Genomic DNA, 27,412 nt, shown 5'->3' with positions numbered 1-27,412 from the left:
CTTTTATCTTTGGGGTCATCTGAAGACAATTGTCTAAGCTGTGAAGATACGAGATGTGCAGCAACTGAAACTACGGATACTGGAAGCCTGTGCTAGCATTTCTTCTGCGGTGTTGCTATCAGTGTGTGAAGAGTGGGAGAAGAGGGTTGCATTGACAATCCAACACAATGGGCAGCACTTTGAACACATTTTATAAGTGGTCAGAAACTTGTAAATAACTCATGAAAGAATAAAGTAACATTAAAACCAAGCACACCATTGTTTTTCTTATGAAATTCTCGATAAGTTTGATGTGTCACATGACCCTCTTCCCATTGAAAAAACTAAAGTTGGATACAAAATGTCTGACTTCAAAATGGCCGCCATGGTCAACACCCAGCTTGAAAAGTTTCCCCCCTCCCATATACTAATGTGCCACAAACAGGAAGTTAATATCACCAACCATTCCCATTTTTTTTTTAGGTGTATCCATATAAATGGCCCACCCTGTATATTAAAGAACTTGAAAAATACAGACCAATAAATGCAGGTTTTTGAGTTGTCGGGGTTGTTTTCCACCTATTTTTAGTTAGATCTGTTTCTGGAAAAGATGAGTTACAACCAGTCTGGCCGCACTTATAGCTTCCATCAGGGATGTCACCCAGTTTTCCCAGGCTACTGAATGCCCCATCTCTCTAATTATACAGAAGTAAAGCATGTATCAATTCACAATTAGGCAAAGTTAAAATTTTTGGTCCCAGAAAATAGTGGGGCGGAGCAAACAGAGGGGGCGGAGCATGGCAAGGATTCTCTCTTTGATGTTCTATTATCCCTTGAGTCATACCCCGCCTCCTCTGGCCCTGCCGGGCATGACACAGTGTATCAATATTGCCTGGAGTGTTCCTTGAAATTTTTATAAATGCTGTATTTGACTGGGGGGCTATGGGCCCCTCTGTCACTGCCCATATGCTTGATATCCCGTTCCCCTGAAATATACGATACCGAAGGATGAATTATATGTGCGGTATATAAATGAGAGGATTATATTCAGAAATAACAAGGTTTATAAAAAAAGGAGAATGTGATATTATTGGGATTAGTCTCGTTTGTCGTTTTACTTTTAGACAGTTTTCATAATTGAGGCTCATGTTTATTTGCACATTAAATTCCAAGTTACTGGCACATTGCTGCCCATATACCCCGTGTACTACAGACGTGGTTCTGTGACTTGAACATTAATTGTTCGCTTTCTGGCACTCGGTTGGTGTAAAGCTGTCCATACATAGGATAGTTTGGGCCTGGTTAGACGAGCCGTCTGATGTATAAGTTGAGAAAGGCTGTTCACTGCAAACTGCACTATACCACTAGGGGGAGCTCATTGCAGATTTATACAACTCACATTGAGTTTAATACTAGCTGTATATATCTATGGGCAGTTAGCTCCACCTAGTGGTGGCTGTATGCAGCCAGAATTATGTAATTTATGAGAAAACAGAACCTCCCTATCAGAGGCACAATTTGAAAAATGGGGTACAGGACACCTCACCTACCATGTGCCATTTATAATACTGGTGTCTTCTTAAGTGGTAGAGGGGCCATTGAGCCCGCTCATGCAGCAGGGCTACCTTGGCATCCCTTATAGCTACGCTCATGTTTCCTATCCAGATATATTATGACATTATACAGCACAGAATTTTGGACCTAAAAACAGAATGGTTGACATTAGGTTTAATCGAGGTGTAGTTGCTCAAAATAGGAAAAATTGTCCAATGCCCGATTCACAGGCACTTACATAACAGACCTCCAACTCAGCTCCTTGGGTGCCTTCTGGCAGCAGGGTTCGTGGCATTACATTTTCTGGGGTATGATATGCCAGCACTGATGCTGATGGGCAAACTTTGATAATGGCACAAGTATTAACCATGATGTGTGCCCTGGAAGATGAGATGCCGTGGAACTCCCAAAAAGAAAGAAATATTCACCATATTTTTTTGGGCTTTAAGACACACTGTGGAAAAAGGGCCCACCATCTCATTTAGACTATTAAACGCATCAACACTTTGTCCCAATTCCCTCTGCTAAACAGAGGTAAAGGTTTTACAGCCAGAAAAATGCAGTTTACATATTTATATTCTATAGTTCTACCCATATGGATCATGCTGTCATATGGAGACGTGGCTGGCAGGCATTATGGTACCCTTGCATTGTACTTTGAATGAACATGTAATTGCTGCAATTATGGGGTTATTCCCGCTCTGATGCCCTTATGCCCCGTAATATGTACATTACCGGTGATTACTTCCAGTATAAACACAGACATAGGAGGGCAGCGACGTTGTATGTTGTCATATTGTGAGATGAACGGTAAGAAGTCTTCATTAAATAATACAAACAGACATAATAATAATAATTATAGGTATTAAATATATCACACAACATTTACTGATGGAGCGCAGGTTCTGAAACAATAAAAGATAATGAAACAATAGCCTCTAGCGTTGTGTTTTTTCTCTGACACCGGTAATTACCAATTAGGTTTTCTACAGCAGCTCAGACACACTTTTAGGGTGGTGCTATATGGGTATTTAAAGTGCATTTCCCCATAAAATCCCCCCAAAAAATCTTACTGTAACTGTAGGCTGGGTTACAAACAGTACGGCTACCCGGCTAATGTCCTGAACGGCCAATCTTACCAGTTAAGTAGTAATGCAGAAGCGGGGGATGTGTGCATAAGTGGGCAGATTTTGCACTTAGTAGCCTGGGACAGCACCTGAGGGGGCTGTAATAATGTATATATGTGGACACACACACATATATATATATATATATATATATATATATATATATATATATATATATATATATATAAAACCTATACCAGGAACAGATGACTAAGAAATGTATGTATAGAATATTTAACAACTTCACCTAAGAGGACAACAAGGTGATTTTTTTTTTTTATGTATTTTAATTTTCTAAATTACTTACTTCTCTTTTTTTTTTTTTTGCATCAATCCATAAAATATGTGAATATTTGAAACTTAATAATATATCTTATTAGGGGAAGCTGCTATCTGCAGCCCTTAATTCCCCTTTTCCTCCCTGCGAATGTCCTCAATCCCCCCACAAAAATCTGACTGTAGTAAGTAGCGCACAGGGTGGAAGGGGATGCAGCTGCAGTTTCTCTTTGTACTGTTATCTGCATTACTGTGAGAGGGGAGGAGGAGGAGCAAAATAGGGATACATCATCTTACTAGGAAGAGCCCATCCACTCAGCCGGCATGGAGAGAAGGGATATGCCTTTTTAGAAGGCGGTGCGGTGGAAAAAACACTTGTGAGACACACAACAGTTCTGGCTGCACTGCATCTAATATGTATGGAGAGATTGAGATTATTGTTTTGTAACAATATGGATTCTTGCTTCTATGGGAGGAAAGCACCATACGTACAGCATGCCACAATTTTTATATTTTTGGTTTTGTGACCAATACTTGTACACCCACCAGACTTCCCGACCTTTGTAGCATAATGGGTAAGTGGAAGCCTTACCCGGATTGATTTCCTGCTCCGTTGTTTGCTAGTGTTGCAGATTCTGTGAATAAGGTTCAAATTCACTCCATCGATTGGTGAAAACCTGAGCTGGGCCACCTTTCCCATGGGGCCCCATAGCAGCCGCATAGGCTTCCCCAATTGGTACGTACGTAAAATTTTGCAGTAACTTATTACAAATTCACCTTTCCATATAGCAAATGAAACTGGATTTGTAGTAAGGAACCTGCAGACACTGTCCCACCTCACGCTTATGGCTTGTCCACACATAACGAAATTTCTGCAGGAATTCCGTTTAAAGTAGCAGACCCTCCGCTCTGGCAAAAACGCACCATTTCGTGCGTATTGTGCTGCGTTTTTCACAATGCTGGAAGATGGTGACCTCCTCTGAAAAACTCAGCAATTCTGTCCACTTTCCGCAGCAGGAATTGACATGATTCAGTACGAAAAATACACACCGCAGGTCAATTTGTGGTCTGCATTTTTACGCAGCGTGTGGATGACATTTGTTAAATCTTTGCCGTTATTGTAATCTGCTGCATATTTTCTACCCGCAATTCCGTAAGGAAAATACGCAGCAATTCTGCTATGTGTGGACGAGCCCTAACAGACGTTGGACTTTCCCACTGAGATAAGTTAAGTGGAATAGATTAGAGCGAGAACACTTGATGATCCAGCCGCGTTTGGTTTGGCCTTTTCTTTTTTCATTAGTAAACGAATAAAAAAATCATTGCCGATTTGATTTTCTTTCTTTTTCTCAGTTGTACAGTTCAGTCCCGGCGGAATTGCTAAGGGAAAGTGGAATTGATTTGGTGGCAGGACTGTGATTGTTTTCCGTTTCTGCTGAATACTGTATAATAAATGAGTCTAGTAAATCCGTCACGGCGCTTCATGAATTCTTACACTTACTGAGCGCGGATCCAATAACCAAACCCGTATTTCCTTATGCATTTTTTTTTATCTGCCTCAGTTTGTTCTGGATATGCTGTTTGTGAACTGACTGCGATCTTCAATGTTGTTTGTGAAATGGTAACCAGAGCCGCGTGCACAGAACCTGTATGTAGGCAAAGGAAGTCCATACTATGGAATCGTAGACTCTCCGTGTGCCGCTGCATGGCATCGTGCTATATTACTGAGATATTCTCTGTGCCCTGTACAGGCTCTGCCATGTGAGGCCCTAATTACATTTTTGGGTTACCATTTTACCAACAATTCTGGTTATATAAGATCTAGAGGTGGATTTACCTCTGTAATACAGCATCTGATGGGACCATTTTTTATCTGTTGGATTCCGTATGAATGGAAAGAGCTCTGTATGGCTTGATGTGAACTCATACAGGGGTTCGACAGTGTGTTCATAGACTTTTCAAAAAAACTCAGAGGTTGTACGGAGCCGTGAAACAGTGTGCATGAGCCCTAAGGGAGATGAAGAATAGACCTTATTGCTCTAGTACTTTTTTTATTCCTGTTTTTTTTTCTTATTATAGTCAAAAAGGTTGCTCGATCAAGACAAACCCGTTTTGTTTGGCAGCTCCCCAAATAATAAGCTGACTGGCTGGATGGTCCAGCTTGAACCGTAATCATTGGAGAAAGCTGGAAAATGACCCTCCTCTCCTCTTTGACCTTACCTCTATCTACCCTTCTAACATCTCCACGTTAACCCTTCTATCCTGAGTGTCGTTACCACTATTAAGGCTCATATCCTTTTTTCCAGTACTGTTCTCCTCCCTCCTGTTCTTTCCATTATCACTTTTCTTCCCCCATTCATCACTAACATTATCTCTGTCCACTCCATTATCTCTGTTCTCTCTGTGCTCCTCTCCAATATTACCTTTATCCACCTTATCATCGTCTCTGCAATTGCCTCCATCCATCCTCCCATCATGTTCGCTTTACTTCTGTCTACCCATTGTTTCTACCCACTTTCTGTCTTCTCATCCATTACCTCTAATCACTATTTCATCCTCTCTGTCATTACTTCTATTCTAAGTATGTCTGTCCTCCCCCATTTCTCAGCGCTATAACCTCTATTCATCCTATGTCTTCCTCACGGTTGCCTTAATTCTCTACCATTAACTCTTTCCACCCAACCATGTTTGCCAATATTACCTCTATCCACCCAATGACATTCTCCACCATTACCTTTATTTGCCCAATCATAATCTCCACCATTAACTCTGTACACCTAACCATATTCTGCACTATTACCTTTTTCCACCAACCACATTTTCACCGTTACCTATGTCCTCTGAAACGTATTCTCCACCATCACCTCTTTCTAACCACATTCGCCACCATTACCTGTGTCCACCAAACCATATTCTCCACCATTACCACTTTCTAACCATATTCTTCATCATTACCTGTCTCCACCCAACCATATTCTTCACAATTACCTATCCAACCATATTCTCCACCATCTTCTCTTTCTAACTATATTCTGCACTATTATCTTTTTCCAACCAACCATATTTTCACCATTACCTATGTCCTCTGAACCATATTCCCCACCATCACCTCTTTCTAACCATATTCTCTACCATTACCTTTGTGCACCCAACCATTTTCTTCACCATTACCTATGTCCACAAACCATATTCTCCACCATTACCTATTTCTAACACTTTTCCACCATTAACTGTGTCCACCCAACTATATTCTGTAACATTACCATTTTACACCCAACTATATTCCCCACCATTACCTCTGTTGACCCAATTATATTCTCCACTATTACATTTGTCCACACAACCATATACTCCACCATTACCTCTTTGCACCAAAACATAATACCATTACGTCTTTACACCCAATCATACTCCTCATCAATACCTCTTTCCACCCAACAATGTCTCCATTACCTCTGTCTACCTAAACGCATTCTCCACCATTACCTCATTCTACCTTCCCATTAGCTCAACCATAATTTCAGAAAATGTGTATATATATACACTACCGTTCAAAAGTTTAGGGTCACTTAGAAATTTCCTTATTTTTGAAAGAAAAGCACAGTTTTTTTCAATGAAGATAACATTAAATTAATCAGAAATACACTCTATACATTGTTAATGTGCTAAATGACTATTCTAGCTGCAAACATCTGGTTTTTAATGCAATATCTACATAGGTGTATAGAGGCCCATTTCCAGCAACCATCACTCCAGTGTTCTAATGGCACATTGTGTTTGCTAACTGTGTTAGAAGGCTAATGGATGATTAGAAAACACTTGAATACCCTTGTGCAATTATGTTAGCACCACTGTAAACAGTTTTGCTGTTTAGAGGAGCTATAAAACTGACCTTCCTTTGAGCTAGTTGAGAATCTGGAGCATTACATTTGTGGGTTCGATTAAACTCCGAAAATGGCTAGAAAAAGAGAGCTTTCATGTGAAACTCGACAGTCTATTCTTGTTCTTAGAAATGAAGGCTATTCCATGCGAGAAATTGCTAAGAAACTGAAGATTTCCTACAACGGTGTGTACTACTCCCTTCAGAGATCAGAAGATGACTGCATACGATGTTATAATTGTGTTCAATGTGTAAATTGTATGCAGTAAGCTCCATCTAGTGGTGACACTCGGCAGCCAAAATGTTATGATTCAACTCTATGTCTGTGCTGGGGATTTGGATCTCTGTATCTGACAAAATGGACTTTATACCACTATGAAGACATATTTGGAAATTAATCAGCACACAATTTGGGTCCTATTTAGAATTTAAAAAAAAGTTGTGTTTCATGGATGATATACACTTAAAGGCTACTGCTAGAGAATGACAATTTGGTACATTTCAGGAAATATTAGTCTTAAAAATGGCGTGACTCACCGCCCATTAGTTGGAGCTATCAAAATGTATGGTTCTCTGCAAAATGTGACACTTGTGCTGCAGTTTAGTTTCTTTGGAGTCTTTAAACAGTAGATACAACTCAACGAGTATCACAATGATTATGCAACATTTTCATTGACTTCTATGGGATGAAAAAGACGCACGCTCAAAACCTACTCAGAGATTATTCTGGATCCATATGACAGATCCATATGACATATGATCCAGATGACAGGCGTGTATATAATTTTCTGAAATAGAGAAGCCCTGGATTCTGGTGTCCTGACGGCTTTTACTTGATACTGGACCTCCAGTTAGTTTTCTATTCCCTGAATCAGGAATTTGTTTAGGCAGCAGACATGCAAAGCAGAACCTTGAGGGACCCGGAGTAACCTGCTGACATATATATATATATATATATATATATATATATATATACTGTATATATATATATAGTTTATCATGTCATGTGATGCAGCTTTGGAGCTTTAGATGCACACACGATATAGAACTAGAAATATAATATAAAGTATAGGTTGTATCTGCTGCAGAATGCATGTTGTATGGGTATAATGAAACACCCTGCTTTCTGCTTTAATCCTCTACCATTTTTCATTTTATTGCTGTCAGTGAATGGAAACATTCATTATTTACTTACAACGAAGTATACTAGAAAATGGCAGCCATTACTTACAGAAAAGCTCTTTAGCTATGGTAAGATTATTTCGTGAATCAATGTGACTGCTACTTCCATAGATTATTTCTATAATTGTGAAGGATAGTTGTGGGTTCAGAGCACTTTAAAACTTTGTCCATTAAGAATCATCTTCCTGATGACCAACAACCTTATGATATACTCAATTATCACTTCTCATTTTATGTTTCTATACTTTGTTTATTAACAGTCCTATAAAAACTTGTAAATGGACTCCTGAATGGAGTTTTTTAACCCTTTGGCTGCTGCGACAATTTTCACACTTTTTAGATACACAAAACCTAAAGATTAAATTCAAAAATCTAATTTTACCCAATATCCATATATTTCCTGAAATTAGACACCCGGCACATTGTGAAAATGCCACCCACTGATGGCCACCTTCATGTAATTTTGCATCAGTTTGTAAGGTTGTGTAAAAAAATGTAAAATCTTTTTGCTTGTCAAGTAGAGCCCGAGGCGCACAACATCTCCTAAAAGAAAAGTACACGATTTGCAGATTTGACACGTTACTTTTATCTATGTCTATAAGAACATATCTTCATGCAATTACCAGAACTGAAGAGACCAAAAATCTCCTCGATCCAGATGTCAGTAAACATGTGAGTCACGGAGTCGACAAATGGTCGGATTAGGTGGAGGTCGTGTTAGAGGTCCAACTGCTCATCTTCTCACCCCTGTAGTAGGAAAAAAGAAAATACTCCCTACGTTTGTTAGAGAGCAGATATCCTCTGTGATTGGTAACAGGGGTGATAACATGAAGAAACGTTCCTCTATCACCCCACTGGGGTCACTGGAGGCTGTACAGGGGGAGATATGACAGTAAAGGCCCTTTTACACGGGCTCGATCCCGATAATTACCTTGTGTAGACAGGGCAACGATCAGCCAATGAACGCGCAAACGCTCGATCATCGGCTGATTGCATCGTTTTAAATGCATAATCTTTTACCGTTGTCGGCAGCACATCTCCGCGCTGCCGACATGATAATAATGTATGGGGTCGAGCGATCGTAGTAATAATCGCTTGTCCCCATACTAGCTCCTTGTGAAAGGAGCAAATGAGCGCCGATCAAGGAGCTGTTATTGATCGGCGCTCGTTTACACGGCCCTCGTCGGACCGTGTAATATTACTTTACCATCCAGAAGAGGCTGGACGCAGCTGCAGGCTTGAGGGAAGCCGACATGACCGTCCTGGTAGGGAAAGGGTTAATGTTAAGAGGTGAGGGAAAGGTGAAGAAGCTGAAGGAGGGACGGGGAGGAGCTGGGGGGGACGGGGGGGCCGTTACTGCGCTTCCCGCTGTTTCTCGTCATTGAGCCGGAAGCAGCGGGAGGAGTAGTACACAAGAAGCAAAGCTCCCCGTTGCCCGGCTTTTTAGTATGGCAGAGGCCCTGATTTTAGAGCGGCTGCGTGCCGCTGCTGTGCACCACGGTCCCGGATGGCTGGAGGAGACCGTGGCTGCATTAACGCGGATCCCGGACGCCGTTTCGCCACGTCGGGCACGGCGTTCGGGGTCTGTTGTAAGGGACAGGCTCCCCTCCCCCGGCCCCCCTACGAGCATGGCTATGGCGGCGGGGGGGGAGTCGGCAACAACCGCTCCTGCGCTGGGCAGGCAGAGAGCGGTAGCAGGGGTGACGGCGATGCAGGCTGTGTCGACCCGTCCCTCTCGGCGGTCCCGACCTCCAGAGCGCCTGAGTCCGGAGGTAGTCCCGCGGACACGGCGTCGCAGAGGGAGCCCGATCCCGGACGCTGCAGGCCAGGCAGCTGGGAGGACCGCCCCTTCCCAGGCCCTGCGTCCTGGCAGGAATCCCAGGCCGCGACGGGGTCCGGCGGTAAGCAGGGAGTCGCAGGCCGGGCTCCCTGTCACCCCTCCCCCATCAGATGGAAGATGTCAAGAGCAAGGTACGGCCGCCCCACATGGTGATGTTCCGGCCAGGGGGCAGGCTTCGTCAGGATCGTCTAGACGGACGACTAGATCTGCAGCGACGTCGAGGCAACAGGTCCGGTCGGAAGTCTGGGTCCCGGCGGTCGGGCGGCAGGTTGCCGGCCCATCGGTCAGCGCGTCCTCATCCCCTTTCCGAAGAGGTCGTTGGGAGGGACAGTCGTCGGCGAGAGAAGAACTGGAGGAAGGTGAACTGGACGTCTATCGTCGAGGTCAGGATGGTCCGGCTGACGGGAACACAGCGCCTGTGCAGCCCGGTGAGTGTATAACTCCTTTATTGTCTTATCCAGCGATTTTTATGTCGGGTGTCGGCGGGGGGGCTGCTAGCATAGCATCGGGGGCCGGTAGTGGCGCGGGCGGACGCGACGGAGCGGGTTTGGCAGATTTAGTGGGTTGCTTACGGGAGCTGGTGGGGCGCCTGGATAGGGCCGCGGCGCCGGTAGTAACGGAAGTGTCCCCTGCGGTAGTTTGGGAAGGCTCCAGGGAAGTGGGATCGTTGCAGGCGCGTCCTGTGGTGGCGGTTAGAGAGGCGGTCGCGGTGTCGGTGCAGACTGAGGCACAGAAGGACGGCGATCGAGTGCGCATGGACGATCGTGCTCGGGGGGAGGTGTATGTTTGTTTTGAGGGTCCGTTGGGGGCGCATTTAAAGCAGGAGGTGCGTGATCGGATCTGGAAAGATGAATATGTTGAAATTTTTTCTCTCTTGCCGCTGGCTAAATTCAATTTGGATAAGAGCAAGCGGGATGAGAGTAAAAAGGACGAGGAGGAACGGCGGCGGTATAGGCTTATCCCGCAGACGTTCGTTAATTGGTCGCAGGCGTTCGCCATATTGGCTGTGTGATAGGGGAAAAGGCGCCGGAAAATTGTTCGGCGTTATTTTGTTATTTTGATGCTATTGGGGAGGCTCATAGGGCGTATGGGGGTCAGGCGTGGCTGCGATATGATGAGCAATTCCGTCAGCGGAAGGCGGTTCGGCCGGCGATTCGGTGGGACCAGAAGGATATTGCTCTCTGGTTACGGGTTACGGTTCCGGTTAGGCAGCCCTTTCCCGGGAGCGGTGGCCAGGGAGGCCAGACTAGTCAGAGTGGACCAAGCGGCGGGGGAAAGGCGGGGTTTTGCTGGCAATTCAATGAAGGCCAGTGTAAGTTCGGGGCCACGTGCAAGTTCAAGCACGTGTGCTCCGAGTGTAATGGTGCATCACACGGGGCGGCAAAATGTCTGCGTAAAAAGAGGTCCGGGAACCAGCACGGGGCTGGTCAAGGGGGTGTCGCCGGTGAGGGTGGAAAGGATGGCCCCTTATCTAAATGAGTATCCGGATAGGGCGGCGGCTAAGTTGCTTTATGAAGGGTTTAGTGTTGGTTTTGTTATTCCTCCGCCTCCTTATGAGGTTCCGGTTACGCGGAGAAATTTAAAATCGGCTTACGTGCATGCGGAAGTCGTGTCGGAAAAGTTGTTAAAAGAAGTTTCGTTGGGGCGCATGTCGGGGCCATTTGTGGAGTCGCCGGTGAAAGATTTAGTTGTGTCCCCTTTGGGTATTGTCCCTAAACGCGAGCCCGGAAAGTTTCGTTTGATTCAACATTTATCGTATCCCAAAGGTTCGTCGGTAAACGACGGGATTGATCACGAGTTGTGTTCCGTAGTTTATACCTCATTCGATAAGGCGGTGGGGTTAGTGCGGGCTGCGGGTCCGGGGGCGCTGCTAGCAAAAACCGACATCGAGGCGGCGTTCAGGTTGTTGCCGGTGCATCCAGAAAGCCAACGGCTGTTGGGCTGTTTTTGGAATGGGGCCTTTTACGTGGATCGGTGCCTTCCGATGGGGTGTTCTCTTTCTTGTGCATACTTCGAGGCGTTTAGTAGCTTCGTGGAGTGGGTAACGAGGGGAGTATCCGGGGTCGATTCGTTGATCCATTACTTAGATGATTTTTTGTGCGTTGGCCCGGGGGGTTCGCCGGTTTGCGGTAACTTGCTTCATGCCCTGCAGAAGGTGGCGAGGGATTTTGGGATCCCTTTGGCGCCGGAAAAAACGGAGGGCCCGGTAGCGACGATTTGTTTCTTGGGAATCGAAATTGACTCGGTGGCAATGGAGTGTCGGCTCCCGGCGGATAAGCTGGGTGCTTTGAGGCTGGAGGTGCGACGGGCTTGTAGAAGGAAGAAAATGTCGTTGAGGGAGCTTCAGTCGCTGCTGGGGAAGTTGAATTTCGCCTGCCGGATTATGCCGATGGGGAGGGTGTTTGGTAGAAGGTTGGCGGCGGCAACGGCGGGAGTGCGGGCGCCGCATCATTTTGTGAGGCTCAAGGAGGAGCACCGAGCTGATCTTCAGGTTTGGGATGACTTCTTGGGCCAGTACAATGGTCGCTCGCTATGGATGGCCCCAGCGCAGGATACGAGTGATCTGAATATTTTCACGGATGCGGCTGGGGCGGGTGGCTTTGGAGCTTACGGGGGAGGTCCGTGGTGCGCAGGTCAATGGCCGGCTAGCTGGGTGTCCAGTGGATTGACGCGGAATCTGGCCCTGCTCGAGCTGTTTCCCATCGTGGTGGCGGCTACCATTTGGGGGGACAGGCTCAGGGATAAGAAGGTCCGTTTTTACTGCGACAACATGGGTGTGGTGCTTGCCATTAATAACATCACGGCGTCCTCTCCTCCGGTAGTTCAATTGTTGCGACATTTAGTGTTGGTGTGTTTGTCGCTGAACGCGTGGGTGGTGGCGGTGCATGTCCCGGGTGTACGGAATTGTGTTGCTGATGCTCTTTCTCGCTCGCAGTGGGACCGGTTTCGGCAATTGGCTCCGGGAGCGGAACGTATTGGTTTGGCGTGTCCGGATCATCTATGGGATCTGGTATCGGTCCCGTAGAGCAGCTGTTACAAAGGTCTTTGGCGGGCACGACGTGGAGGGCTTATGCTGCTTGTTGGAGGCAGTGGGAGGAGTGGGTAAGAGAGTTGGGTGATGTCAATACGGATAGAGACAGGTTGGTGGCACTTTTGTATTGGTTAGGGGATGCCTGGGAGGCGGGGTTTTCAGTAGCGAAGGTGAACCGGTTTATATCCGCGGTGGCGTTTGGGCTTAAGTTGCGGGGCTTGCGGGATGTATCGAAGGAATTTCTGGTATCGCAGGCTTTGAAGGGGTTGCGCAGAGGTAGGGTGGAGGCGGATAGTAGAAGGCCGGTGTCGTTTGCTTTGCTGGGCTTGTTGGGTGGTTCATTGGCATCGGTATGTCGTTCTTCAGATGAAATGGATTTGTTTCGGTTGGCTTTCTCGTTGGCGTTCTTCGGAGCATTTAGAATAGGTGAGTTGGTGTCGCCAAGTACTAAACAGGCAGGGGGGCTGAGATCTGGGGAGGTGAGCCTTTTTGCAGATCGGTTGGAGGTATGGTTGCGTAGATCAAAAACTGACCAATTAGGGAAGGGAAAACTGATAGTTTTGTTCGCTCTCCCGGGGTCGGTCATGTGCCCAGTAGAGTGCATGCGTGGTTTTACAAAAAACAGGGGGTCTCCAGATTTGCCTTTGTTATGTCATGTGGACGGGTCGTTCTTGTCCAGGTTTCAGTTTGGAGCTGTTTTTAAAAAATGTTTGACGGCGGTTGGGGTTGCGGCAGGCTCATATTCATCTCATTCCTTCCGGATTGGCGCAGCAACGGAAGCAGGGCGCTGGGGGTTGGATGATGAGGGGGTGAGGCGTATTGGTCGTTGGGAGTCTAAAAGGTTTAAGTCCTATGTCCGCCCCCATATGTTGTAATTTTGTTGTTTATGCTTGCAAATGTATATGGTGGTGCCTAACTGTGTTTTCCGTTTCAGATTCGCCTCCTTGTCTGGTGTGGTTGATGGGTCATTCGTACGTGCACTGGGGGGCTTTGAGGGCGGACGTCCGCCCGGATGGTCGCCAGTTGCGCATTCCGCGACAGGATGCGGTTGTGCATTGGCTGGGGTTTAGAGGTATGTCGTGGAACAGGGTGTTGGCGGAATTCCAGACATATGTGCGGCTTGATAGGGTTCCGGAGGTTTTAGTGTTGCACGTGGGTGGGAATGACTTAGGAGTCCGCCCTTTTCGTGAGTTGGTGCGGGATATCAAACATGATTTGTTGTGTTTGTGGGTATCTTATCCCAAGTTGGTGGTAGTGTGGTCGGACATAGTCCCAAGGAAGCATTGGCGGTTAGCTAGATCGGTGGAGAGAGTCAATAAGGCTCGGATAAAAGTTAACCGGGCGGTGTCCCGTTTTGTGGCAAAGAACGGGGGCATTTGCGTGAGGCATAGGGATTTGGAGTCAGGATTGGGGAATTTCTGGAGGAGTGACGGGGTTCATCTGACCGAGGTTGGCATTGATATTTGGAGCTTGGCTATAGCAGAAGGCATAGAAAGGGCGGTGGTGGTGTGGAGGAACTCACAGGCTTAAGGTGGTCAAGGCCTGTTTCGCGGTGGCGGGGGGAGTCCTTGAGGCCAGTCAGTACAAAATGGTGGGGGGGTCGCATCGGGGGTATGCGTCCCCCAAAAAAGGTACATGGTTGAAGACTTCATCGGGTGTTATCCCTTTGAAGTGGTCTTCTGGTAGAAGGTATGTCACTTGAAGGCTTCATCGGGTGTTATCCCTTTGAAGTGGACTTCTAGTGGGCGGTATATCACTTGAGGGCTTCAACGGGTGTTATCCCCTTGAAGTGGACTTCTAGTGGGTGGAGCCATCTGCAGAGGTGAACGGTGCTTCCGAGCTGGTTTACGGCTGGAGGTAATTAGTGGTTTGCAGATGGCTAATTCGGTGTGTTCTTGAAAGGAACATCTGAAGGGGCTTCAAGGACTTCCTCTGCTCGGGTTAATGTTAACGTTTAATGGTTATTTATGATTCTGACCCATGTTGGGTCATGTGAATTATTAGGAGGAATTCTCTGGTGGATTCCTAACTAGTTATCCGAATGTTTCGGATTTAAATTGTTTTTATAAACTGTGAAATTAATAAACGGCTGCTGTGGCCATTTCACATCCAACCTCGGTGTCATGTGTCGTTACTAAATGGGGGTGGGGGATAGTATGGTTTAAGGTTAACACACGACTCTACCTAGGCAGGTCAAGAAGAGGCTGGACGCAGCTGCAGGCTTGAGGGAAGCCGACATGACCGTCCTGGTAGGGAAAGGGTTAATGTTAAGAGGTGAGGGAAAGGTGAAGAAGCTGAAGGAGGGACGGGGAGGAGCTGGGGGGGACGGGGGGGCCGTTACTGCGCTTCCCGCTGTTTCTCGGCATTGAGCCGGAAGCAGCGGGAGGAGTAGTACACAAGAAGCAAAGCTCCCACCCTCCCACCCTTGTTTTGTTACTCCTTAGGTCTTCTGTACGTCCGTATATGAGCGTTGTGTTTTATTTTGTGTGTTTATTTAACATGTTTTTCTTTTTTCCGGAGTAGGTTCTGTTGTCATGGCAGCTGGCGGGGGGAGTCCTTGAGGCCAGTCAGTACAAAATGGTGGGGGGGTCGCATCGGGGGTATGCGTCCCCCAAAAAAGGTACATGGTTGAAGACTTCATCGGGTGTTATCCCTTTGAAGTGGTCTTCTGGTAGAAGGTATGTCACTTGAAGGCTTCATCGGGTGTTATCCCTTTGAAGTGGACTTCTAGTGGGCGGTATATCACTTGAGGGCTTCAACGGGTGTTATCCCCTTGAAGTGGACTTCTAGTGGGTGGAGCCATCTGCAGAGGTGAACGGTGCTTCCGAGCTGGTTTACGGCTGGAGGTAATTAGTGGTTTGCAGATGGCTAATTCGGTGTGTTCTTGAAAGGAACATCTGAAGGGGCTTCAAGGACTTCCTCTGCTCGGGTTAATGTTAACGTTTAATGGTTATTTATGATTCTGACCCATGTTGGGTCATGTGAATTATTAGGAGGAATTCTCTGGTGGATTCCTAACTAGTTATCCGAATGTTTCGGATTTAAATTGTTTTTATAAACTGTGAAATTAATAAACGGCTGCTGTGGCCATTTCACATCCAACCTCGGTGTCATGTGTCGTTACTAAATGGGGGTGGGGGATAGTATGGTTTAAGGTTAACACACGACTCTACCTAGGCAGGTCATGTGTAATTTTTCTTCCTGCCCTCTTTTGAAGCCCCCCTCCCTTAGAGACGCAAAACTTTTCCCCAACTTCAAATGAGTGCTGCGTCCCGAGTATTGAGAATGGTATTATTTGAAGGCTTAAATTCTGGCCTTTAATATGATACTAAGATCTAAGCCGTAGCCCTTATAATCTAGCTGCAACAGACATTTAATGTCATGACGTATTACATTTAGTTTTGGCAGTAAAGGGTTTAAAGGGAAATCCATTCAAAATGATCTTCTAATACTTCACCGATGCATGTGAGAAAAGTGATTTCCAGAATAAAAGGGCTCCATAGAGTGGTCAGACCCCTTTGGCATTGCTCAGAGACTTGTTACTGTAGATCTAACACAGCATTGTAAGGCTGTGTTCACACTAGTGTCATAGCTTCCATTTATAACAGACAGCTATGACGGATTGTTTTTTGATCCTGATGCATCCTGCTGACTTAGGGCTTGTCCACACATAACGGAATTGCTGCGTTTTTCCGTCCGGAATTGCGGACGGAAAATACGCAGAATACAGTAGCAGCAAATTGGGTGAGATTGAACAAATCTCATTCACACGCTGCGTAAAAATTCAGACCCGAAATTGACCTCTGGTGCGTATTTACCATCTTCCTGCTGCGGAAAGTGGGCTGAATCCGCACCATTTTCTGCTGTAAAAATCGCAGCGGAAAGTCTGCTACTTTTAACGGAATTGCTGCAAAAGGTTTCTGCAGCAATTCCATTACATGTGGACAAGCCCTTGGGCTTGTCCACACACAACGGAATTGCTGCGTAATTTCCGGAGCAGAATATAGTAGCAGCATAGTGGGTGAGATTTAACAAATAGAATTTCCCGAAATTTGCTGCGGAAAATGGACACAATGTCTGCGTTTTTCAGAGGAGATGTCACCATCTCATAGACTTGAAAAAAACGCAGCAAAATCAGCACCATTTTCTGCTGGAAAAAATGCAGGAAATGGTTCAATTTTTCCGCGGTGGAATGTCTGCTAGATTTAGCGGAAACGCTGCAGAAATTTTCTGCAGCAATTCCATTATGTGTGGACAAGGACAAAGTTTGGCACCAAAGTTCACACCACATTTAACAAAATAGTTGACATAAATCTTTTTTTGGGGTATACTGTCAAAGGGGATGCGGAAATACTCAACTGTATGTCTACAGATACTGTGCAGTATACTTCTTGTTATTTTTGTTGTTTTGGCATATACACCCGACGACCGAACGTGGTTTGAACCTCATCTAAGGAGATAGCCTTTATGTTAGTGGCCAGAGTCTAGGGGCTTTTTGCGCTCTTTCATTATGGAAATCAGTGTTGGTCTGAGATCAGAGACTTCATCGATTGATCTTCTCATATGTATCTATAATACATCAAAAAGTAGTTTTCCCGCCTTAAAGAGGCTCTGTCACCAGATTTTGCAACCCCTATCTGCTATTGCAGCAGATCGGCGCTGCAATGTAGATTACAGTAACGTTTTTATTTTTTTTATAACGAGCATTTTTGGCCAAGTTATGACCATTTTTGTAGTTATGCAAATGAGGCTTGCAAAAGTCCAAGTGGGTGTGTTTAAAAGTAAAAGTCCAAGTGGGCGTGTATTATGTGCGTACATCGGGGCGTTTTTAATACTTTTACTAGCTGGGCGCTCTGATGAGAAGTATCATCCACTTCTCTTCAGAACGCCCAGCTTCTGGCAGTGCAGATCTGTGACGTCACTCACAGGTCCTGCATCGTGTCGGACACATCGGCACCAGAGGCTACAGTTGATTCTGCAGCAGCCTCGGCGTTAGCAGGTAAGTCAATGTAGCTACTTACCTGCAAACGCTGATGCTGCTGCAGAATCAACTGAAGCCTCTGGTGCCGACACGATGCAGGACCTGTGAGTGACGTCACAGCAGTGATCAGGCAGAAGCTGGGCGTTCTGAAGAGAAGTGGATGATACTTCTCATCAGAACGCCCAGCTAGTAAAAGTAGTAAACACGCCCCGATGTACGCACATAATACACGCCCAGTTGGACTTTTACTTTTAAACACACCCACTTGGACTTTTGCAAGCCTCATTTGCATAACTACAAAAATGGTCATAACTTGGCCAAAAATGCTCGTTTTTTAAAAATAAAAACGTTACTGTAATCTACATTGCAGCGCCTATCTGCTGCAATAGCAGATAGGGGTTGCAAAATCTGGTGACAGAGCCTCTTTAAATAGCAGAAACCATTCCCCATAGATACCGCCTTAAATACCAGTCATCATCGCAATATCTGAAATCATAGTTTTCAGTATAGTGTTGGGTTTTTGTACGTTTTTTTTTGTTTCTAATTAGTTCTGAAATTCAGTGTTAATTATTTTCATAACTTATCGCTCAACAAAGTTCAGACCGTTATGATGATTTGTACCAAATCCCCTGCATGGAAATTGGGAGGAATTTATTTACTTTTTGACGCTAGTTTTCTGGTGTAAAAAATTTTGCAAACTGAACAAAAATCGCGGAATTTTATTTTTTGTGCCGTCTCCACTACACACGGCAGACTAACTTATGAAAACAACCCCGGTTAAAAAAAAGAGGACACACCGTTGAGCTGTTATCACCAGGAGAAGCCACGGCAAGCCACACATTTCAACTGAATGACCGTCCATGTAATGCATGGACATGCCGGGTCCAGCAGAGCGGCCCTCTGTTCTGGCACATAAAGGCGGACCAGAGAGGGGTGCCCCCTCTATGACGGCCATAATAGGGCATAGGGTCAGGGGGTGGCCGTGTTGAGATAACCCCTTAAAACTTTGTATTTCTTAAATCATATGGAATACATCTTGTGACTGGAATACCCATCATTAGGTTTATGTATTAGATTTATATGTTATATTACATCGTTATATGTTCAACGCTTTATACAGTTTCTTTTTTCTTTGTCTTTGCCAGTTTTTCCCATACGGAGACGCATCAAAGTTTGCCCAGCATGCTTTTAGAACCTTTGATAAAAACGGAGATGGGACCATCGACTTCAGAGAGTTCATCTGCGCTCTGTCCATCACTTCAAGGGGAAGCTTTGAACAGAAACTAAATTGGGCTTTCAATATGTATGACCTGGACGGAGATGGTAAAATCACCAGAGTGGAGATGCTGGAGATCATAGAGGTTAGTGATTATCTGTCTCCGGAGTACCCTGGACTACGCTATGATACACGTCACCACCCAACACAGATTACCACGGGCAGCTTAGATGAAAGCTTTTATGGAGGGTAATAATTAACACAGCACAAAGTTAGATGAATGAAGTGTCAAAGTGGCATTGTCCTCTGCTACATTGCAGAATGTGATAGCACCGCCTGGCTAGGGATGATTAGGTTTTTATCCTGTTTTGTATATTGAACAATGAAAGACTCAAGTGCTACGTTTAACCCTTAAAACAATAATCAACAAATACAGGTTTTTGAGCTGCCCCTTTAAAGGTTTATTTATTTATTAACCCTTTGCTGCCGCAGCCATTTAGGCTGTATTCACACCACAGGGTCCGAGTGTCGGCCAATAAAAACTGATGTTTTGTTCCATTTTTCTCGGCCGTTTTGCATCCGTTCCGGGCCGTGTTTTAAAAACCGATGAATTGAATTTATCATTTTTTTGCCACACTCTTCCCTCTGTAGAAACTGCCACAGCCCCCCTGTAGGTAGTGCCACACAGCCCCCCTGTAGGTAGTGCCACACAGCCCCCCTGTAGGTAGTGCCAGACAGCCCCCTGTAGGTAATGCCAGACAGCCCCCTGTAGGTAATGACACACAGCCCCCTGTAGGTAATGCCACACAGCAGCCTTTTACATAGCAGCCCCCCCCCCCCATAGATGGCACCCCCTACCTTTCTGTAGATATCGGCACTGTAGGGGATCGTTCCAGGAGAAGTCCCTGACTTCAATTTCCATATATGGACAGTGAAGTCAGGGACTTCTCCTGGAGCGGAAACACCGGCCACAGCGCGGGGGATTTAGCTTCAGAAGTCCCTGACGTCACTGTGTCCATATATGGACAGTGAAGTCAGGAACTTCTCCTGGAGCGGAAACACCGGCCACAGCGCCGGGGATTCCGCTTCAGAAGTCCCTGACGTCACTTTGTCCATATATGGACAGTGAAGTCAGGGACTTCTCCTGGAACGGAAACATTGGCCACAGCGCCAGGGATTCCGTTTCAGGAGTAGGGGACCGCGTCAGGAGAGGTCCCTGACGTGACTGTCCATATATAGACAGTCAAGTTAAGGACTTCTCCTGGAGCGGAATCCCCGGCCACAACTTCGGCAATGCTGTGGCCGGGGATTAGGGATTCGGCTCCTACAGGGAGCAAAAAAATCTCCTCGTCCTCACATGCACTTTGGAGGGGAAGAGTGCGAACGAGCGGCTGAAAGCTCGGCCGTCACTCGGATCACATCCGAGTGACAGCCGTGCCTTACACGGCCCCATAGACTTCTATGGGAGCCGTGCGGCCGGGAGAACGGCTGAAAGTAGGGCATGCACCATTTTTTTTGATGGCCGCCTTGTTTACCAGCCCGTCAAAATATCGGCCGTGTGAATAGCCACATTTTGGGTCTAATGTTCCTACTGAGGCTGTGTGTTCAAAAAAACGGCCATCACACAGCCGGGAATCCCTGTCATGTGAATAGGGCCTTCGTTTTTTTCTTTCATTTTTAGTTTTTTTCTACCTTTCTTCCAAAAACCATAACTTTTTATTTTTCCGTCGATATGAGGGCTTGGACTAGATATGTGGCTGCAAGGAAATCTATTAAAGAATATTTAGCATTTTTATAATATCAACTATTAGCATATATCGAAAAAACAGATGTACTGAGCGTTTGCTCATTACTGAATACAAGTGTCATTGTAGTGCATGCGGTCATGCAGAGGCAGAGATATGGCCAGGGAGGATAAAAACTGGAAATGGCCGACCTGAATTATTATTATTATTATTGGACCTCAATCCAACTGTAACTGGATTGAAGATACGCTAGTTCTTATGTGCAGGACCTTTGTGAAGCCATTCCCTTCAAAGCTCTGCCATTTCTGCTGTAGACTTTTTCCCTTTTTCCTAATTCACTGACAGGAAGTTGTTGTTATTATTGTCTGCTATGTTACAGATACAGTAGAGCTGCTGCCCGGTCAGGGTCACTGTTTCTACAAGCCTGCTAGCAAATCTTACACTTGGCACCTGGCGAACCAGGGCCCGCATCATCACAATATATTTTATTATACTTGTATCCTTTCAGCTTCCCTCTGGCACCAGGGCCCTGGCGTGAATGCTGCCCCTATGGCGGTTAATGTACTTTTACATGGGGCTGCCATTCAACCTGCATCATAATTCACAAACACTGTAGCCCCACAGAATGAATTGACAAACTTAGCTCTGCTATATCAGTTAAGGCCATAGTGTGTACATAAAAAGCTTATTCCAGCAATTAATGAATGTTAGTTCAGGATCATCAGCGCTGTAACCACAGGCCGGGGGACAACTGAAGCGAGATAAGAGCACATTTTCATACAGACGTAGCTTACTGTCACAATGTTGTGTTAATACATTCCTAATCTTATGAATAATGAACTTGCACCAGAACGAGACATACACAGAAGGGTACAATACATCTGTTATTCTTGTGCTTTGACATCACCAGATAATGATATGGGAGATTTATATAAAAGCCATCACGTGGCCGATGCCACCACATAAAGGGGGGGATTTAATAAGCTCCAAGTTATATGGACAGAGCTGCTCTTGAAATAACCATAATCTCTATTGGGCATGAAATCATTGTCGGGAATGATCAGGGGGGATTTGGGGGGGTACTTATGGTCATGAATGGAGGCACAGAAGCCAGTGGTGAGTAAGATCACATTCCTACCCAATAATGTTAGTAAAGGGCAGGATTGTGACCCACTGAATCATTGTTATGAACAGGAGAATGCTGTGTTAGGTCCCATGCACATGGCTGCGCCCGTTATCACGGCCCGCGATTTTGGGCACGGCCGGCCACCGATGGCCACCCACATTTTCGGGCCGTGCTCCCATACGAAGTATAGGAGCAGGTCCCGTAAAACACGAAAAACGGACATGCTCCATAATTCCCGAACGCAGTTCTATGGCATGGACACCCATCCATAGCGATACCTTAAGGTGTCCGCGGCCAATAAAACTGAATGGGGCCGTAATCACGGCCGAATTTACGGTCGTGTGCATGGGGCCTTAAAGGGAATGTGTTGCCAGAAAAACATGTTTTTTTTAAAAAAATTAAACATTTAGTGTGTGGGTGATTAAACATTGTTCACATTTTTTTTATTTTTTTCACGAGTCAGGAAATAGTCAGGAAATATTATAAATTAATTCTAATTTATAATACTACCCATTTTTGGTCACTAGATGGAGCTATTCCCAAAATTGCAGCATTGCAACAATGGGTTAAAAGCCCTCGCTCTAGTGAGCTCTCAGCATCCCCCCCTCCTTTATCCTGGCTAGTGCCGGGATAAACGAGGGGTTTGAACGGTGTAACCTCCTACGCTGTGTGTCGCCATTTTTTGAGCTAACACACAGTGTAGTAGGTTTACATACAGTAGTAAACACACACAAACACGAACATACATTGAAATCTCTTACCTGCTCCTGCCGCCGCGGCTCCCTCCGGCCCGTCCGCTCCGTTTGCTGCCGCTGGTCCAAGTGCACAAATCCGGAAGCCGCGACCGGAAGTAGTAATATTACTGTCCGGCTGCGACTTCCGGTCCACAGGAAAATGGCGCCGGACGGCGCCAATTTCGAATTGGACTGTGTGGGAGCGGCGCATGCGCAGTTCCCACACAGACGCCGTACACTGAAGTCAATGGGACGGGAGCCGTTCGCAGTCCCTATGGGACTGTGGCTGCCGTATTCCATGTCTGTATGTGTCGTTAATCGACACAGACAGAAATGGAACAAAAAATGGCAGCCCCCATAGGGAAGAAAAAGTGTAAAAATAAGAAAAAGTAAAACACAAACACACAAATGAATATAAACGTTTTTAATAAAGCACTAACATCTTTAACATATAAAAAAATAATTTGTGATGACACTGTTCCTTTAAGGTAATAGCTGCCATCCTGATCTGGAGATACAGTCTATAGGTCTGTAAGAAAAACAATATCTGGCCATAAGTATGTGGACACCTGACCATCACACCTATATGAGCTTGCTGGACATCCCATTCCAAAACCATGGGTGCTAATATGGAGTTGGGCCCCCTACTACGGCTATAACAGTCTCCACTCTCCTGGGAATGACTGATGTTGGATTAGAAGGTCTGGTTTGTACTCGCGGTTCCAATTCATCCCAAAGGTGTTGGATGGTGTTGAGGTCAGGACTCTGTACAGCTACTCAAGTTCTTCAACAACAAACTCCCCACACCATGTATTTATGGACGTTGCTTTGTGTATGGGGCACGGTTATGCTGAAACAGGAAAGGACCAAACCCACAAAGTTGGAAACAACAATTGTGTAAAATGTCTTTGTATGCTGTAGCATTTACTAATCCCTTCACTGGAAATAAATGGCCAAAACCAGGAAAACAGCCCCAGACCATTATCACTCCTCCATCACATGTTACAGTAGTCACTATGGATTCTGGTAGGTAGTGTTCTCCCGGCATCCGCCAAACTCATATTCCTCCATCAGACTTGCCAGATAGTGAGACGTCCCAGAGAACACACTGCCCCAAAGTCCTGTTGTGGCATGCTGTACACCACTCCAGCCAACGCTTGGCATTGTACATGGTGATCTTAGGCTTGCGTGCAGCGACCGTGGAAACCCATTTCACGAAGCTGATGTCACTTCCAGAGGCAGTTTGGATCTCTGTAGTGAGTGATACAACAATGGATAAGCGATTTTTACAGTCCATGCTCTTTGGCACTCGGCGGTACCCACTATGAGTTATGGCGCGGTCTACCACTTTGTGGCGGAGCTGTTGTTATTCCTAGACACTTCCACTTCACAATCCTAACATTTACAGGTGACCGGGACAGATCTAGCAGATCAGAAGTTTCACAAAGTGACTTGTGACACAGGTGACATCCTATGACAGTGCCATGTGTAACGTCACTGAGCTTTTTATGGAGATCGCATGGCTGTGTGCTTGCGTTTACGCACCTGTTTGCAAATGTTTTGTCTGAAGCAACTGAACTCAATAATTAGGAAGGGTGTCCATATACTTTTTTTGCCCTATAGTGTATGTATGTATTATCTATTACTATACAGTGACATTCCTTTAATTAACCATCCAATAATACAAAAAGTTTGACAATTCGGGACCGGTTTCCAGCATAAGAGAACAAATCAGGAAACATATCCCCGCCATTACTCTCTGATTTTTTTTTGGGTTCCAGTGGTTTTACACTCGCCAACCCCCAGAGCCAAGATGCTGCAAAGCGAGGTAAAGATCTGTGGCACCTTTGTTTTTTACTATGAAACAGCGCCACCTCCGACCAGGCGTCACGTGGGAACTGCAACACAGCCGCATTCACTGGATATGGTAAAAAAGAATTGCGGAGGGGGATCAGTGGGGTCCCAGTGGTCGGATTCAGGTCAATCAGAGTGTGATAACATAACCTATCGGTCTGCTGTGAATATGTCTTGTGAGAAAACCTCTTGTATATACTGCTCTGTGACTGAATAATAATGTGTTATGTCTGATAATCCAGAATATATGATAATCTGCACTCAGGTGCCGTTTTAAAGGATTTATTACTGTATATATTGCGGAAGATTTATCAATAGTGTGATAAAATGTAGCATTTTTAATTTGGTTTAATTTGGCGAAACTCGCTAGACATATTAGACACTTTTCCTAAGGGTATATACTGATGTTATAAACCTATAAAGGCCACATGACCCAAACTGCTCGGAAATCACTATGACTACTAAAAAAAAAAATCTGCACTATAACTATCCACAATATAAGAAGACAATTTATCCAAATGGATCATATTATTAAAAACAATATATAAACAAGGCCGATGTAAAAAAGCCCTTTAAAAACACTCATGAAACAGACATTGGATAGACCAGATCTAGCGCAAGGTTAGGCAGCATTTAACATCTTGGACATAGATACGGGGTAATATATCATCTATAAAGCAGTTTTCCAGTACATCCCTTATGACAGCACTACAGGAGGTTGCCCTCTTGACCTCTGTAGGGACAGGAAGACAGAGAGGTTAAAAGGCCCCTCCCACCACCCACTTGCCAGTGTTCTTCCTGTCCCCACAAGGGTCAGGAGCAGAGAGCGTCGCTCCTGTATTGGTGCAGGAAAGAAACTCGGGCAGGGGGCAAGATCGGGGGCTCCGTGCACTCCCCGTTCTCTTCCCCCTAAAGCCCAAGCTAACACCCCTCAAACGACGGGTCCCTTAGCTCCCTCCCTGAGACACCTACCGGAGGAATCCTAGGCAGGGTTCTGGTAGTGTGTAGGGGCTGGGGTTTCCCAAGCAGGCTTCGGCCGGGCCGCAGACCAGGCGGGGACCGGCAGCTCCATAGGCATGGACGCACCGGCAGGGATCCTCGCTGCACCGCATAGCAAGCCTCAGTCGCCGGCTATGGCGGCTGCACTCCAGGTACATGCTGGACGAATAGCCGACCGGAAATGACGTCACACTTCTTCCTGTCCGCGGCCATCTTGGAAGGCGGGAAATTCAAAACGCCCGCATTTAAAGGGACACGCACAGGTATGTAGTTAGAGCTGATAACTCTAACTTGGATTAATTTTTTGTGGATTGCATATTGCATTGCCTGTTACCTGTCGCGGTATGGAACTTCCTCGTCCTGATGGAACTCCAGATATGTCCCAGGGTCACGTGAGTCTCACCCTTGGGGGAAGGGTATGACCCCTTATGTATGTACACCATACTTTACCTACCTTCTGTTTTCTCTAGGAAAAAGATTCCTCTCAGAGACAAACTGATAAAAAGAAGGTTAAAAAATGTGCGACTTGTGCAAAAAAATTGCCAGAGTCCCATAGAAAACAATTGTGTCAGGATTGTATTGCAAAAATACTAAAGGAGGAACAACCAACGTTCATGTCCGAACTTAGGACTAGGGATGTCACGATACCAGAATTTGGACTTCGATACCGATACTTCGTTTAGTATTGCGATTTCGATACCAGTTTCGATACTTTTGCCAACAGTAATAAAAAAAAAAATTCTTCCGTTTTCTGAGGTGAGGCGCGACGTGTGATGAATTTTGAACGCGCCTCACATTAATAGTAATTAATCCCATCATGTTTCTCAGTCATAATGGGTTAATGTGCGAGGTACATGATGGGGTTAATTACTATTAATGTGAGGAACATGGAGGTTAAATTCATCGCACCTCGCGCCTCACATTAATAAGTGAATGAAAGCCGTGTTTATTTAATTTTTTTACAGCGTACGCATCATAAATGATGCAAAAAAATTGTTGTGCGCGCCATTACTGAATGTGTATTTTATGTATTGAGACTTATTTTAATGTTTATTGTAAAAAAGGTGAATGTGTATTTTTTTTTTTTAAATTTAACAATACTTTGTTTTTACTTTATTTTTAAACTTTAATGTACTGACATATATCAGATATACGCCAGTACATTAGCCTGTGGACAGATAGTACACAGGCAGTTGTTAGGACATACTTGGGTATGTCCTAACAACATGAAATATGGTAAGACAGCCCTGGGGTCCGTCAATAGACCCTGGGCTGTCTGCCCATATATGGTATGGCCCTCGATCGCGTCACAGGAATTCCCTGTGACGCGATCCAGGGGCATCCCCCCTTCTCATTTTCCCCTGAATGCTGCAGTCAGCTGTGATCGCAGCATTCAGGGGAATAACGGCGGAGATGAGATGTTTCTCTGATCTCCGCCGTTATAGAGCGGGGCTGCGGCTGTGTAATACAGCCATTGCCCCGCTCCTGACAGGAAGTGCGTGCGCGGTCAGCATGAGGAGGTGCGGCCGGCGCTGCACTAATGAGCGGCAGTTCAGGCACTGGAGAGAGAACATGGAGGTGTTTTGTAGAGCGCCCGCCATGTTCTGTCTCCAGTGCCGCCGCTCATTAGTGCAGCGCTGGCCGCATCGCATCATCCTGACCCCGCAAACTTATCATGACTGAGGACCGGGGCTGTGGCTGAATTACACAGCCGCGGCTGCGCTCCCATACATTCATGTATTACTATACTGAGTTGTGCGGCTGCGCAGCTCAGTATCGAAATACAGGAAATAGCGGTATCGAACCGTTTAGGGATGCACAGTATCGAAACAGTATCGAAGTTTCGATGCACCGTGCATCCCTACTTAGGACTATGATTCGTGAAGAA

At 45.6% G+C, this 27,412-nt stretch overlaps 1 protein-coding gene across 2 annotated transcripts in view; it reads left to right on the top strand.

Annotated features, from left to right (window-relative positions):
- Positions 1-27,412, top strand: part of VSNL1 (visinin like 1) — a 176,060-nt gene that overhangs the window by 133,229 nt on the left and 15,419 nt on the right. For both annotated transcript variants that reach the window (XM_075861072.1, XM_075861071.1), the window contains exon 3: positions 18,996-19,211. In XM_075861072.1, coding sequence (XP_075717187.1) covers positions 18,996-19,211 — 216 coding nt within the window. The remainder of the gene's footprint in view (positions 1-18,995; positions 19,212-27,412) is intronic.

Source organism: Rhinoderma darwinii, chromosome 4 (assembly GCF_050947455.1).
Source record: "Rhinoderma darwinii isolate aRhiDar2 chromosome 4, aRhiDar2.hap1, whole genome shotgun sequence".
Lineage (NCBI taxonomy): Eukaryota > Metazoa > Chordata > Amphibia > Anura > Rhinodermatidae > Rhinoderma > Rhinoderma darwinii.
This window is presented reverse-complemented; position numbering and strand designations above follow the sequence as displayed.